This window comes from Diplotaxodon limnothrissa, linkage group LG15 (genome assembly GCF_057381915.1).
Source record: "Diplotaxodon limnothrissa isolate DT_005_m linkage group LG15, D_limnothrissa_male_GT1.1, whole genome shotgun sequence".
Classification (NCBI taxonomy): Eukaryota; Metazoa; Chordata; class Actinopteri; order Cichliformes; family Cichlidae; genus Diplotaxodon; species Diplotaxodon limnothrissa.
The window spans coordinates 43641210-43657476 of record NC_140610.1 but is presented as its reverse complement, the minus strand read 5'-3'; the positions used below and the strand labels follow the sequence as shown (position 1 = coordinate 43657476).

The following is a 16267-nucleotide window of genomic DNA, read 5'->3' as shown; positions in this document are numbered from 1 at the left end:
AATACTGATTGGTTACACTGGTGTGCAGGTCACAAGAAGGCCAGGCTGAACTGTACATTTATCGATGCGATCCTGTCGTCAGGTTTTCATTTTTCCATCTACAGATCAGCCAGAGTGTTGAGATCTCTTCCAGTCCTAGGTCATTATGTTCCAACCCCTCACAGCGTGATGAACTATTTTATCTTGCACGCAAATTAATTATGTATAAGACCCTATTCCTGATTGGTTCCTCCATTTAGCTCCTGCTGAGCTCATCATTTTCATTGTCTATCCTTCATCTAGCCTTCCACCATGGCTGAATTGACCAGTGCCTGACTCCTGTGTTCCAATCAAGCACTGCACCTGTATAAAAGCTCAATCAAACTGTCACTCAGCTTGATCCTCTGGCTCACCCTTGTGTATTTCTGCACTTGGGTTAAGGAGGAATAGCCAAAAAGATCACATTCTATGTAATCCTTTTTTTAAGCTCAAAGAAAGCTCTATGCACATGCATAGAACTGCCTCCATCAGTGTGTGTGTGTTTCACGGGTAATTACGGTTCTTTTTTGTTCTTTTGTGAGAACCAACCAAAGAGTCTGACAAGTTTGAGAACTGAAAACAAACCATTTGTACCTGATATGAAAAGCATATGTATCCAAACGTACTCCCACAAATTCTGGACCCACTGTAATCTACTACCAATGATTGGGAATCAAATGACCTAAAACAAAGGTATACTTCCTTGCATCCCCCATTGGTTGACTTAAATCAAGTAAATTTGTCAAGTCAGTTTATTTCTATGGCACAATTAAACCCAAAAACAGTGCTGCACAACAAGCAATTTAATTAACCTAGCCCAAAAGGAAAGAGTTATTTTTTTATTGCATAATCGCAATTAATCTTTTAGTAATGATTTCCCTTCTTCCTGTTTATAATCTTCCAAACCTCCAGATGGGTTTGGGGGTTCAGAAGATATAATCAGTTTTGGCTTAACTTGTAGTGTTGTGATGAGATTTACGCAGCACTTTTATAGCTACAACACTTTTCTTCAGCTTGCTTTATCTGAGAGACATGAAACACTAAAATAACACAATAGATGCAGCAGTGCAAAACACAACACCAGCCACTGTGTGTTTCAGACCGGGCGGCTTTTTACATTTTACCATTCATGCCCAAAATATACGAGGACTTAAAAACTTTTTAATCTGCTTCCTCTTCTTCTTCTGCATCTCACCTTCACAGCTGAAAAGTGGATTTAAGAGGTGAAATCAATGAGACATCAGAGCTTCACTCAAATCCACCATCAGTCTATTTCAAGGCGCAGCTCTGCCTCATGTTTCAAACATGCAGCGTATTTTTCTCATAATGTAAATCCCCGTAATTCTCTGCACTCATCAACAGAGCAAAAGATGCCAAAGAAAAGCAGCAGCTGGGATAAAAAAAAAAAAAGGGCAGAATCCAAAAGCACAGAGGCTAAAGAAAAGTCAAACAAATCTAATCAGGTATCAGAGCAGATACACTTGTAATGTCGTCTGCTCGGTGATTGTTTCGACACACATTCATCTCAGAGACAGAGCAGGACGGTTAGCTGAGACGCTAGCTGTGGTAAAGCTGCTTAGCATCACTGTCACTCTGCGCTGTTGTAGAGCACCGGGGTGCTTCGCAGCTCAGGTTCCACATCAGCAGATTACCCACAATACACCAAGGGGATTTCCTCGCCTCACAGAGAGCTTTCTGCTGTGGTTTGTGCTGTTCGTTAGACCCAGTGTAAACAGTGGCACACTTAAGAGGAACCACTGGTGTTTTTTGACTGGGGAACATCCTGGACTGGAATTCAGGATAAACTGGGAACATTGGAGGACACAGGAACCTGCCTCAAAGTACTTTAAAACATGTGGTGCATATTAGCATCTTTGCTACTTAAAGCCTAACATTAGGGGGGAAAAAATGTTGCGTAGATATTTCTAATGATGAAAGAAACAATATTATATTTCTAATGAAGAATAATAACTCAGTGACTATAACACAGAGTTACAGTTAATAAAATATAATATCGTTATGAATATAACTTATTCCATCCATCCCTCCTCCCGCTTATCCAATTCAGGGTCAGAAGGGGGTTGGAGCCTTCCTAGGTGACAAAGGGTGAGAGGCGGGGTACCTTTTGCACCAATCCAGAAACCTAACCCCACTAACTGCATGTCTTTGCATATATAATTTAATATACAATAAAATTATGCAAATTGCGAATCTCTTGCAAATGAAATCTAACATTTATATCAATTATTCCTCATTATTAAACCATCAAAGTTCTTCCATTCTTTATTTAGTAAATCTTTTTTCTGAGATGAAGGTGATTTTTTTTGTATCTTAGTGAACAATGTTTGTGTTATTGATCCTCTGATAGTGCAAGGTCTTTTAGTTTGCCCGATCGTGCTTTGGGTACAACTGATCCAGTTGCCATGAAGTGTTTGAGAGTGCTATGAACTGCCCCCTCAAAACCTGTAACTGAGCCAGGATTCGATATTGAGAGAACTCATCTTTGCTCAGAATAACAAGTGGGCTTCAGACGCTTTCGTTTGAAGCCATGATTCCTAGAATTGCAATGCTGCACACAGTGAGCAAAAAAATAGGTAGACTTTGGATGCAATCTGGTTTATTTGACTAAGACTGATGAACAGAAACAAATCTACATCACCACCACACAACCGTCAGTGGATGATCTCACAGAAACATGTGAAATGATCAGAACCCTTTGGAAACATGTAATGTTACAGGGAGTGCAGAATTATTAGGCAAGTTGTATTTTTGAGGAATAATTTTATTATTGAACAACAACCATGTTCTCAATGAACCCAAAAAACTTATTAATATCAAAGCTGAATGTTTTTGGAAGTTGTTTTTAGTTTTAGCTATTTTAGGGGGATATCTGTGTGTGCAGGTGACTATTACTGTGCATAGTTATTAGGCAACTTAACAAAAAACAAATATATACCCATTTCAATTATTTATTTTCACCAGTGAAACCAATATAACATCTCCACATTCACAAATATACATTTCTGACATTCAAAAACAAAACAAAAACAAATCAGCGACCAATATAGCCACCTTTCTTTGCAAGGACACTCAAAAGCCTGCCATCCATGGATTCTGTCAGTGTTTTGATCTGTTCACCATCAACATTGCGTGCAGCAGCAACCACAGCCTCCCAGACACTGTTCAGAGAGGTGTACTGTTTTCCCTCCTTGTAAATCTCACATTTGATGATGGACCACAGGTTCTCAATGGGGTTCAGATCAGGTGAACAAGGTGGCCATGTCATTAGTTTTTCTTCTTTTATACCCTTTCTTGCCAGCCACGCTGTGGAGTACTTGGACGCGTGTGATGGAGCATTGTCCTGCATGAAAATCATGTTTTTCTTGAAGGATGCAGACTTCTTCCTGTACCACTGCTTGAAGAAGGGGTCTTCCAGAAACTGGCAGTAGGACTGGGAGTTGAGCTTGACTCCATCCTCAACCCGAAAAGGCCCCACAAGCTCATCTTTGATGATACCAGCCCAAACCAGTACTCCACCTCCACCTTGCTGGCGTCTGAGTCGGACTGGAGCTCTCTGCCCTTTACCAATCCAGCCACGGGCCCATCCATCTGGCCCATCAAGACTCACTCTCATTTCATCAGTCCATAAAACCTTAGAAAAACCAGTCTTGAGATATTTCTTGGCCCAGTCTTGACGTTTCAGCTTGTGTGTCTTGTTCAGTGGTGGTCGTCTTTCAGCCTTTCTTACCTTGGCCATGTCTCTGAGTATTGCACACCTTGTGCTTTTGGGCACTCCAGTGATGTTGCAGCTCTGAAATATGGCCAAACTGGTGGCAAGTGGCATCTTGGCAGCTGCACGCTTGACTTTTCTCAGTTCATGGGCAGTTATTTTGCGCCTTGGTTTTTCCACACGCTTCTTGCGACCCTGTTGACTATTTTGAATGAAACGCTTGATTGTTCGATGATCACGCTTCAGAAGCTTTGCAATTTTGAGACTGCTGCATCCCTCTGCAAGATATCTCACTATTTTTGACTTTTCTGAGCCTGTCAAGTCCTTCTTTTGACCCATTTTGCCAAAGGAAAGGACGTTGCCTAATAATTATGCACACCTGATATAGGGTGTTGATGTCATTAGACCACACCCCTTCTCATTACAGAGTTGCACATCACCTAATATGCTTAATTGGTAGTAGGCTTTTGAGCCTATACAGCTTGGAGTAAGACAACATGCATGAAGAGGATGAAGTGGACAAAATACTCATTTGCCTAATAATTCTGCACTCCCTGTATTAGGACACAACCATACAAGAAACACACACCATAGATGGAAAGATAAGGAGCCAGGAGTAGGAAAAGGACTTATCACCCTAGTACCACGCTTTTTAACACACTCAGGCTGTGCGGCTACTGAACTCATCCTCCACATTTCATCAAGAAAATCAGGTTTTTATAAATAAACTATATACTCATTCTTTTATACTTTTTTTGTTACCCAGCATAAAATGTACAACATCTGTAACTTTGCTTTGCAACCTAATGATTACAATAATTTAAATAACAAGTACTTGTTATTAATCTCCTCCACAGAATGTGTTTCATCCTGCCTTCCTTCTCTCACCCAACCGGCCACGGCAGATGGCCGCCCCTCCCTGAGCCTGGTTCTGCTGGAGGTTTCTTCCTGTTAACAGGGAGTTTTTCCTTCCCACAGTCGCCAAAGAGCTTGGGGGGGGGGGGGGATCATATAATTGTTGTGTTTGTCTCTGCATTATCTCTGTATCTATTATTGCAGGGACATTTGTCCAGTGCAAAACTCATGCCAACAACAAAAACATCAACCCTCTGTAAACTCGATTGATTGGTTGAAAGGATAATATTCAATCAACAAGAAAACTTCAGTTTTTTGTCAATGGACACACCACCTGACTTACATGAATGACCAATAAATCTAACCAGTAGGCGGTTATTTGAAGGTCTGCAAGAAGACTGATGATATTATAGTCAAGTGCTTCCACTTTAAAAGTCTAGACATCTAATGTGTTACAAATCACCAAATCTGTGCTTACTGGGAAGAAGCAAATAAAGTAATGCAGTGGGTGGTGTTTATACTTTTTGGAGGTCAGACCTGTATTTTTTTTTCTCCACATCCGAGCATTTTCGTAGAACATCGATATAAAGAAAATGTGAGCCTCGAGGTTGTTTTATGTTTCTTCCATCTGCTTTTGATACCAGACTCTGATCATTCATCACCAGAGCAGGTAATCAAATAAGCAAGCCTGACAAGAGATAATAAAAATCATTTAGCGTCAGAGTTCAGAGGGATTTTTTCTTTGTGTATTTTCGAGGCTTGTGATCTGAGAAGGATGACAAGTGTTAGCGTGGGAGGCACCAGAGCTAATACAGTGATTAATGTTTAGCTGCTTGTTGTGATTCATGGAAATATGACTAAGTAGCCGACTGAGTGTGAAAGGACACTGACGCCAGTGTGCACATGTAACACACACGTTCACACGCACAGGCAGGGCAGTGCTGAACGACTGCATGATCTAGTTAGTAATAAGTGTTTGAGCATCACAGGGTCAAAATGTAATCAAATAATTAGTAAGTGACTGAATGGACTGTTGGGTTTTTTCTCCCTGCAGCACTGTCTGGTTGCAGGAGAGATGCCTCCATTTTGGAGCAGTAACAACAAAACACTGGAGCGTTATCACATCTTCCACTGAGGCAAAACAAAGAAAATGACAAATTGTATGCTACGCAGTGTGTGTTGTTCAGATGTGCTTCAGAGGACAGAAAGGATGATAGTTTTACACATTTTTAATGTTTTTACACCAGCTTCAATGTGGCTGACTGTGGAACCACTTTAATACCATTATTTCTCCCTAGGGCCTTGCCTGATAACTGACAGCACAGACAAATGAGTATAATAGAAATAGGAAGATAAACTAACAAAAAAGTAATCACCAAAGACGGTTTGTGTCAAGTACATAACAGACAAGAGGGCAGTGACCAAATGGGTGAGTTGGAGGATGACCTTTTAAAGAGGAGGCTGTAACTCCTTCCAAGACAGCAGAGGGCTTGTCATAATACTGTATTTTAAATTTTTCAGGTAACAAAATAAAGCAAACGTGCAGGAGTTTGACCTAAAATACTTAAATAAATCTTGTCTTGTGCAAAAATAAACCCAAAAAATACCTTTGCAACAGTAAAAGTGTGTCCATAGTCAAAAATGGTCATGGTTTAACAGCAAAACTGCAATGTAAGTATAATGCAGCATTTCTGCATCCAAAATGCTTTCAGACACTTTTTGTTGCCTGCATGTTGAACTTAATTTCCAAACAATCAGCCCTTTGGTATTTTGTGTTTCTATTTTTTGTTCTAATTAATAAAAAGATCATGTACGAAAAATCTAAAGGAAGCTGCTCCATGTGAGAAACTAAAGGAAAGGATATTCAACAGACAGCCAAACAATGTTTCCAACATTCTTTCAACCACATGGTGAGGTCTTTTAACCTAAAACGCATGAAAAAAAAAAAGAAAAAGAAAGGAAAAGAAAAGAAAAGAAAAAAAAGAAATAAAAATACTTCCTGTGATATAGAAAAACACTGGTTAAAAAAATAAATAAATAAAATAAATAAAAACAAAACATGAACCTGTGCAGCATGTCCAGTCATGAAATTTCCTCACTAATAAATATTCCACAGTTCCACACACAGTTCCACTTTCAGTGGATACTGAGGTGCATAGTGCGCAGGTGTCGCCAGCTTTCTGCAGATTCAACCACTACAGGCCTCCAAACATCATGTGCCCTTCACATTAGCTCAAGAACAGTGTGCAGAGAGCTTCATGGCTTCTCCATCTGGCAATCTGATGGATGACTCTGGGTTTAGCAGTTGGAGAACGGTACTTGTATGAATATGTAAAGTTGGATGGGGTATTATGGTGTGGGGTTGTTTTTCAGGCCCCTTAGTTCCAGTGAAAGTTACTCTTAATGCTTCGCATATCAACACATTTTGGACAATTTCATACTCTCAACTTTGCGGGAAAAATTTGGGGATGGAAACCTTCCTGTTCCAACATGACTGCCCACCAGTGTAAAAAGCAAGGTCCACAAGGAAATAGATAAGCAACTTTGATGTGGAAGAACATTACTGGCCTGCAGAAAATCCTGACCTCAACCCGACAGAACCCTTTTGGGATGAATTAGAGTGGAGACTGAAAGTCAAGCTTTCTCGTCCAACATCAGTGTCTAACCTCACGAAACTACTCCTAGAAGAATGGCAAAAATTCCCATAAACACACCCCTAAACTCTTCCCAGAAGAGTTAAAGCTGCAAAGGGTGGGCCGGCATCATATTAAACCCTATGAATTATGAATGGGATGCTACTTCAGCTCAAATGAGTGTGAAGGCGTACGAGCGAATAGTTTTGACAAATAGTGTATAAAAGTGAAGTCAGTGGAACAAAATGTGTAAAATATATTTATGCATATTTTCTGCATTTGAAGATAGTGAGACAGTATATACAGATGATATTTCTCTCTATGGCATGTTGATAAAAGTGCTTTCGATATTTCTTCAATACATAAAAGTTTGTTTTTTAACAACTTGTCTTGCACTGAACATCACTTTTTGTTGTCTACTCACGCATTAAAACATTTTTCTTACACACTTCCTGTTGCCATATCAACCTATTGTGCATAACTGTAGGACATGTTTCCTCCCTGTACTGTATCAGCCCATTGTCTCCCTACTTGGATCTAATCCCTGCAGCGAAGCGGCTGTTGGGCTTATAGACTGTCTGCCGGAGAGCAGACAGAGGGAGGTTCCCCTGTTCACCGAGATAATAGCAGCGCACTGAAGTGGAGTGGTTTATACACACACGCACACAAGCACACACACCCCAACACATACACAGCTTCCTCAGCTCTGCATGTGGCAATTATCTCTCCTCTCAGCAGCTTGTGGCATCTCCCCCCATCTCACCTATAGTCTCCTCCTCTACCACTTCCCCTTCTCTCCCTTCCCTAATCTCCACTTGACTTTTCTTCCTCCTCTTTCTCTTATCACCTTCTCTCTTCTATCTTCCTATCTTTGCTTAAGCTGTTTGTAGCTCTCTTCTCATTTCTTTCCTCTTGCATACACTCCACTGTTCCACCGTCAAACACAAGATAGAGACAGAAGCACTCCCCCCATACGCAGTAACAACCTGGACATCCTGCCTTCCCTTCAAAAATACAAATAAATAAATATACAAAACACTGCTTCAAAAGAAATTGTTTTCCACACCTCTCTGGACCCCCTACCAACCTGAACACCACTGTTCTTAATGCAGTGACTCTGCAACGCACAGACACAAACAACAAACAGCTTGAGGATCAATGTGAGATTCATACAGCTGCAAAATTAATGTATAAAATATACTAACCACACTGTAGCCCAGAGTTACCTTCAGTAGAGCTGGCTGTTTAATCAGATTTTAATTTCAATTATAATTTTGGCTTTTAGTGATTATGAAAATAAGATAACAGGAATGAAACAATTACCCTTTTGCAACTGTTTTGTGACCTCTTTCTTTTTTGTTTTTGCTAAAAACCTTATAAATAAAGAACACAGCTTCCCTTTTTAAACCTCGAGGATGAAAAGCTCGTGGTTGCAATGGTGTCAACTTGGGCTAAGTCAGCTGCTTCCTTGGCCTCTTGTTGCCCCTGTCTGCATCTGCAGACATCCTGCTGAAGAGATCAGCAGGTATAGGTGGCTCTACCAAGGCAGACTTTGGTCAAAGATTGAACTGAATCAGCCACCACATTTTTCATTTATTACGTTTTTAATAAATTCAGTGAGTTCATAATTAATGATGTTAAATACTCAAGATCATGAAATAATTGTCACTGTGCTTTTTGCCTTCCGGTTAATTGAAGATTAGGGCTAATTGAGTAGCCTTAGTTTTCAGTGCTAGGCTTTGGCATTGTTGGTGAAAGCAGCCCAACCTCAAAAATACTTTTCAGTTCAATGTTATTTATATATGCCAAATTACACCAACTGTTGCCTCAAGGCACGTTATCCTGTGCGGTAAAGACCTTACAATAATAGAGATAAAACCCTAACAATCACACGACCGCATCTGAGCAAGCACTTGGTGACACCAGGAAGGAAAAACATCCTTTTACCATTAAGAAAACTCCACCAGAATCAGGCTCAGGGAGGAGCAACCATTTGCTGCAACCAGCTGGGACCGGGGTAAGAGGTGGGGTACTTACAAGCACCCAGATTTTAACCCAGGACCTTTTCACTGTGAGGCAATAGTGCTAACCACTCCATCACCTTGCAATCATATATTAAGTAATCATCTATTATAGTTTACCAACTGCATCTCTCTTGCCGACACATTTACCCCCTGTATACACAAACTCGGAAATCGTACAATTTCCACCTGCACTGCATTCATCTCTGTGGTCGCAGCCACAGTCTTACCATCAGGGGTTACGGATCTTATAGATTCCTGATCTCTCCAAGCCTGCAGGCAATATGGAACCTAGCATCTTCAGGTCAAAAGCTTGCTTCTCTAATCTTTAGCTTATCCTTGCCCCACTGGGAAAATAACAGACCTGAAGCAGCTTCACTAAACCTGCTGTGTTTTCGCTTCTGGTGCTTTCCTTTAGAGTGGTAATCTAAAATTCTTCTTGGTTTTGTGTCTTTCTATTTAGCTTTCAAGGTTCATTGCTGAGTTGCTTCTTTAGAGAGATGGCCTGTCAGTCAATTTCCTTGGACTTGGTTTCTTTAGATGGGGCCACTGATTTTCAGCATAAGCAGAAATATTTCTGAACATATAAATATGTTCACTAGACAAAATGGAAATGCTTTTCTTGTCTGTTTTGGATTTTTTTTTTTTTTTTTTTACATTTCTGCACATAGAAGTAATGGGAACAAGCATACATCACCATGGTATCAAAACCTCCAAGTTGTTAAACCTGTGCTTATTTTTGTGAAAGGTGAGAACAGAAAATATTTGGCATTGAATCAAACACCTAAGATAAGGTTAACATTCAAACACGGCACGCAGTTCCCAGCTGCATCATTCCCATATCCGTTTGTCTTGTCTTATCCAATTTCCTTCCCACCAGCCCTCACACCACCTTTAATTTAAGCCAAATAGTTCCTCTTGGGAACCCTGCCAAGGTGTAGGAAGTACCTCCATGACTCTGCAGTAGAAAAGAAGGTGTTTCTAAGAATACCTCAGTAGCTACAGTCAAAGATTTTACTGCAGTTTTTCTTCTTTTTTCCAATCCTAAAAGAGGATGAGGCGCCTTCATTTTCCCCTGCCAAGTGCTCCTGTGATCTACAGCTACAAGGTAACTGAGTTAACAGATAATCACATAACAGCAACCCCCCTCCCCATCCACACACATGCGTGCAGACAGACACGCACACTTCGCTGTCCTATATGAGATAAATGAGCACCATCAGCCCCCTACCTCCCTGCTAACAGATTAATGTGTAAGCGTATCCCTGGTCCCCCCTTCCTACACATCCTTCTCACTTTTCTAACACACACACACAATGAGACACACAACTCACACATTTCTCAGTCGCCTTATGTCAGCTCGACAGTGAATTTCCCTCCTCCGGTAGCACAGCAGATGATGCAAACGATCGGCACAATGTGCACTTACGCACATTAGCGTGCACATATGGATAAACACTCAGAAATACTCACACTTGTGCACAGACACACACGCGCACACAGTCAGTGTTGGAAGCAGCAGACAAGCTATGACTGAGTCAGACATCAATCTCCTCATCACACGTCAAAACACATCCGCACACAGTGATGTACATGCCGGCTACGCTAACAGATTATAGCCTGTGAGGTTGTAACCTGCTGTGCTCATCACCATCAGCCACAGCAGCAGCAACCAATCAGGACATGACCATGTTCAGCACGACTGCCAAAACCAACAGTCACCCAACAAACACCCACATGCAGCTTCCTCTTAGGGAGCTGGGTCACCATGAGCTGCCTTGTAACCTTTAACCTCCTAGGACCTGGGGTCCACATATGTGGACATCACATTTTGGGTAATTTAGACCAAACTACTTAATTTTGCTCTACAAGGGCCTGATATCCACTTACAAGGACATTATACTGCTACTGTTCTATCAAAATTTTAAACGAATATCCTCATATGTGGCTCTCATTTTTCTTAAAAACAAAAATAAGGTAAAAAATTCTTTGTTTTTACATTCATCGCGCCCCAATATGCCCAAATATCAAAGAGAAATTAAAAATGCATGCTGTGGAAGAGTTCGGGTCTTAGGAGGTTAATCACACAGCAAACACTGGCTCACATACACATGTGCAAAACAGGACAACGGATGTTCAAGCTGGACATGTACTTCATATACTATGAAGTAATATACTATACATATACTAGTAAAAAAAATCATGAAAAAAATGAAAAGGATTGCGATCTGTAATCATGTTTTGTGGTATGGGACATCAACGCCCCTCCATGAGCAGCACCAAAACCCTCAAAGAGAACAGAACTGGGATGAAGATGGGTTGCAAAGCAGCTTGTAGACACACTTTAAGCAAGCTGAAGGAGCTTAAACAGCATAACGAATGTCTGAAGAAAGTAGCATGTTGAACATTTGTCAACTGGATGCATAGAAGGGCATGACCTAAAGCTACACTCAAATCCATTATCCATTACCAAGTAAGTTTTCCCCGATGTTTGAAGGAAGTAAGTAAAATTTAGTTATATAGCGCTTTTCACAGATAAAAATCACAAAGTGCTTTACAACACAGGAAATGGGAATATAAAAACAATATAACAGTAAATAAAACAATGTAAAACAATAAAACTATAAAACAGCATAAGAAGAAATTAATCAAATGCTTTTCTAAATACAAATGTCTTCAGCTGTTTCTTAAAAGAATCAATGGAGTCCGTGCAGCGAAGAGACAGTGGGAGAGAATTCCACAACCATGGTGCCACAGTCTGAAAGGCCCGATCCCCACGAGTTTTAAAACGAGTGCGCGGTACCACCAGCAGTCTCTGATCTAATGACCTTAAAGCCCGAGAAGATGTATGTGGTTTCAGCAGGTCAGATAAATATTGAGGAGCCTGACCATGCAGGGCCCTAAAGGTTAGAACTAAAATTTTAAAATGAAACCTAAAATTTACAGGCAACCAGTGAAGGGAGGCCAAGACTGGAGTGATATGCGATCTTCTCTTGGTGCCTGTTAAGAGACGTGCTGCAGCATTCTGCACAGTCTGAAGACGATTTAAGGCTGATTTGTTAAAACAAGTAAAAAGGCCATTACAGTAGTCTAAACGAGAAGAAATAAAAGCATGAATAATCATCTCAAGTTCAAGCTTTGATACCATTAGTCTGGGTTTAGAAATATTCCGTAAATGATAAAAACAGTTTCGGACCAGCTGCTTAGAATGCTGCTCGAGCGACATCGAGCTGTCAAATACGACACCGAGATTTCTAAGGCTTGATTTTACATAAGGACCTAAGAAGCTGATATGCTGTCTAATTTATGGGACCATGTGGTCTGGAGCAATAATTAGAGTTCCATGTCACTGAGGTCAATTAGGAAAAAGAGGGGGGGGCATAGCAAAAACCTATAAATCTATATATAAACTGTTAAAAAAATCCTTTTCACTCCATTTTTCATTTTATGTTCCCACAGCTTCTGTTATTCCCTGATTTAATTAAAGATCTAAGATATATTGCACAACTCAGGTGGATCCAGTGCATCTCACTGCCGCTTAGAGACTCCTGAAAAACTTTTGGTACTGCAGTTTGGTACTTACTGTTTTGATCTAAAATGAAGACAGATTCAACATTGGCATGGCTTTTTTTTCTTCGCTTAATGTTATTTCCGTCAGTCAGAAAGAGATTTTGCACTATTTTTTTAGCACGAGAGAAAGTTTGCAAACTAGATGCAATGCTGGTTCTGCTTTGAAATCAAGGAGCAAACAGACCACCCAGTGTGTGGGTTAATCATTAGAAACTACGTCGGGTGGATAAACTTTGCTCCCAGACTTTCTAGGCACATCAATTATGGCCGGGTGAGAAAAACCCAGGAAACAAAACTCAAAAAAAAAATTGTAAAAAGAAAAAAATTATATATCAATGCAAAGACGTGGCTTTGTTGTTGAAAGCCTAATAGAAACAGAATCTCAGCAAAAAAGCCGTGTTTGTGTATCCCACACGATCTCAACCAACAACACTGGACCTCTGAACGCCTTCTACAAGTGCCTGGAAGTTTTTATCTCCTGAAATATACAAGTAGGGAGCTGCTGTCAATGCGGCAAGCTCCTTATCTTCCTGCTGAGCGTCTTTCCAACAGAGGAAGACGGCGCTCTGCTAAGAGGATTTCTATTTTGGTTTAATTTAATTTCTTAGCGGACAGGCGGATTGTAATTTGGTGGTTTCTCTATGAAAACGTGTTGGTTCCATAATCTAAATTTGTTTTAGTACAGATAGGGGATTCATTACGAACTCCAGGAGTTGCTGCTTTAATTCGGTGCGTGCGCGCTTATGTGCGCACACATACCTGTAATACTAAAAGCTGATCTGTGGTGTTGTTGTGTGTTTGTTGATGTGTTTGTTTATGCCTGCAGGCAACATGAGTTTGTTTTGTGTGATAAGCTCTCCTTTTATGCAGGGATGCAAACTTGTGATAGATTTATACATAACTCTGTAGAGTCTGCCTGTAATAAATAGAGTCCTCCAGAGGTTTGTCTTTCAGGTGCTGCAGAAACATTTTGCTACAAAGAATCTGCACTTTCTGAAGCTCGTCTGTCGTCTTTAACACAACACACGTTGTATTGTGTCAGACTTCTCTGTGTGTTGTCATTTATACTTGTGCATGTTCGTTTTATATACTGCACTCTGTGGTTTTGTACCTGTAGTGTCGAGTGTCTCTCAGGGCTCGATCACTGGGGATGCGTTCACTCTCTCTCTGGTTGAAAGCGTACAGAGTGTACGGGTCATCTCCGGGCTTCCAGCGCCGAGCGCTCAGGTAACTCCGCTCATCAAAGCCCTCCAACATGTCCTCCCACTCTGCATCTGAAATCTGGAAATCAGTCAAAGCTGTTAAAAAGAGAACTAATGATCACATGTAAAAGAGAAATGCACTCTCATCAAATTTGATGCGGTATAACAGAAGACAGAAGATGCAGTTTCTGTTTGTTAAATCAAAATATTAAATAAATCAGTTTGCTCTGTTTTATTTCAGTTATATCAGCCTAGGTGCTGAAAATGAAGCCAACAAGAAGTGCCAAACGGTCACTTGAGACAGGCTGCAAAAGGGAGTCATTCCCCTGAGGTGCCCGTGCTAAAACATCCAACTTAGACCATGAAAAAAATGTGTTTTAATGTGGCATAAAAATGTGTCTTGTCTTTAGAGCCCATCTGTTAAGTCTAATTGTTGAATGTTGCCATTGTGTTTCTTAAATTTGTACAGTCTTAGTTTAAGCAGTAGGATCAAAGCCATTCCTTTGATCCTGACCACCTTTCCAGCCACTCTGTGCTGGGGGAGGTTTTATTGTAGATACATCCTATCTGAAAGATCTGTTTCTTTTGATGTAAACTTCCTGGGTTTATGACCCTTTGGTCAGCAGGAGGTAACACACACACACACACACACACACACACACACACACACACACACACACACACACACACACACACACACACTTACATACAGTGCCTTGTCTATGTAACCAAAGGGGGGTTGCAAGGGGAGGTGCTTTGTAAACTATTGTTTGAGGATTGTCAATAAAAGGCAGCGAGAGGAGGCCACCATTGGGGTCATTGTCGTGCTGGACACAGACGAGGCCTCCCTTGCACAAGTAATGGATCGATCGACTGTCTTGTTTTCTTCATGATGAATAAGTCTCTAGAATTAGCGGGGTTTGTGGAAACACAGACCCAACACCATCACTCCTTTTTTAATAACTGCATTAGGACTAAACTTTGTTTTTTAACTCACTCATGTTGGATTTTCCTCAGGCTTAATAGTGAGTGTTTCGACTGACACGCGTAGCTGCTAGCTGTGTGCTAGTGATAAATATGGTTGCCGTGTGGTACAGCCCTTCCAACAAGTCTGTGCTTCAGTTTTGGTGAATGAGAGTCCAGCATTGTATTAGTCTGACATGTTAATTAGCGGACACATGTGATTAAAATGGCAATTTCTGGTTCCTGAACAATGGTGCAGTAGAAACGAGTTAGCTTGCAGTGGGCAAATGCATGAGGCAGTCAACACAATGAAAAGATCTACCATGTGTTCAAAATCATCTTTGACATATAAGAAAAGAAACAACGTGATGTAATCTTAAAAAAAAAAAAAGCATCAGGTTCACAGTTATCTTTTTCTATTTTATCAGTCATCAGAACATTTGAACTAGTGAACGTTGGATTTATTCACACATGTTCTTTGCTGCTCACAGCAGAGGGCTTTTTAAAAGCATCTGAAGAGCTTTTAGGGGTCATTTTATTTAAGGGAGATTCAGAGAGCTTTTCAGTTCCTGCTTTTTGGTATTTAACAAGATGAAGGCCGTGCTTCAGTTTTTCATCCTCTTTGCTGCCTGCTTATTTTGTGACTAAACGCTGCATTTTTGTCTCTCGGCAGCTTGTTTGGTTTGTACTTTGAAGTTGTAATTCTTCATTATGTGATGCTCTAAATCTGAACTATCCAAACAAACAAACATGGAAAAGGGGCGCACCACTTTACCTCTTCTTGTTACAGACATTTAAGGGCACAAATCAGCCAAATACACCTCTAAATAACAGCTTTTCACACATGCATGTTATTGCATTGTTGCACTGCTGCCAGCATTGTGAAAAGCCCAGTTTGGATGTAGCTTGTTAGCCAGTCAACAGATCAATGAGGCAATTAGTCATCAAGTCAGTCATCCAGCATGATGATCAATTAAATGTGTCAATGCAGTATTGCATGAAAAAGAGAGGCCCCAGTCACACAGGCCAAGACACCTGTCAGCAACCGTGAGGCAACCACCGGCCACGAGGGAAAAATTTACATTCCCCGACCAGTTGGCAAGTGGTTACTGGAAGGTCACAGGTATGCAGTGCAGAGGTGTGCAGAGCGGCAAACACTGCAAACTGTGAAAAGTGTGACAAACTAGAAACAAACTGTTTGCATTCAATAAGCAATAGGGCATTTCGTTGCCTTGTACTTGTGACATGACAATAAAGTTGAATTCTATTCCATCC

The 16267-nt window shown here is 40.7% G+C and overlaps 1 protein-coding gene across 1 annotated transcript in view; it reads right to left on the bottom strand.

Moving 5' to 3' along the window:
• The window catches only part of LOC146618083 (polypeptide N-acetylgalactosaminyltransferase 14-like), a 264598-nt gene that overhangs the window by 203637 nt on the left and 44694 nt on the right, over positions 1–16267 (bottom strand). Inside the window, exon 4 of the mRNA XM_085372113.1 lies at positions 13939–14108. Coding sequence (XP_085228239.1) covers positions 13939–14108 — 170 coding nt within the window. The remainder of the gene's footprint in view (positions 1–13938; positions 14109–16267) is intronic.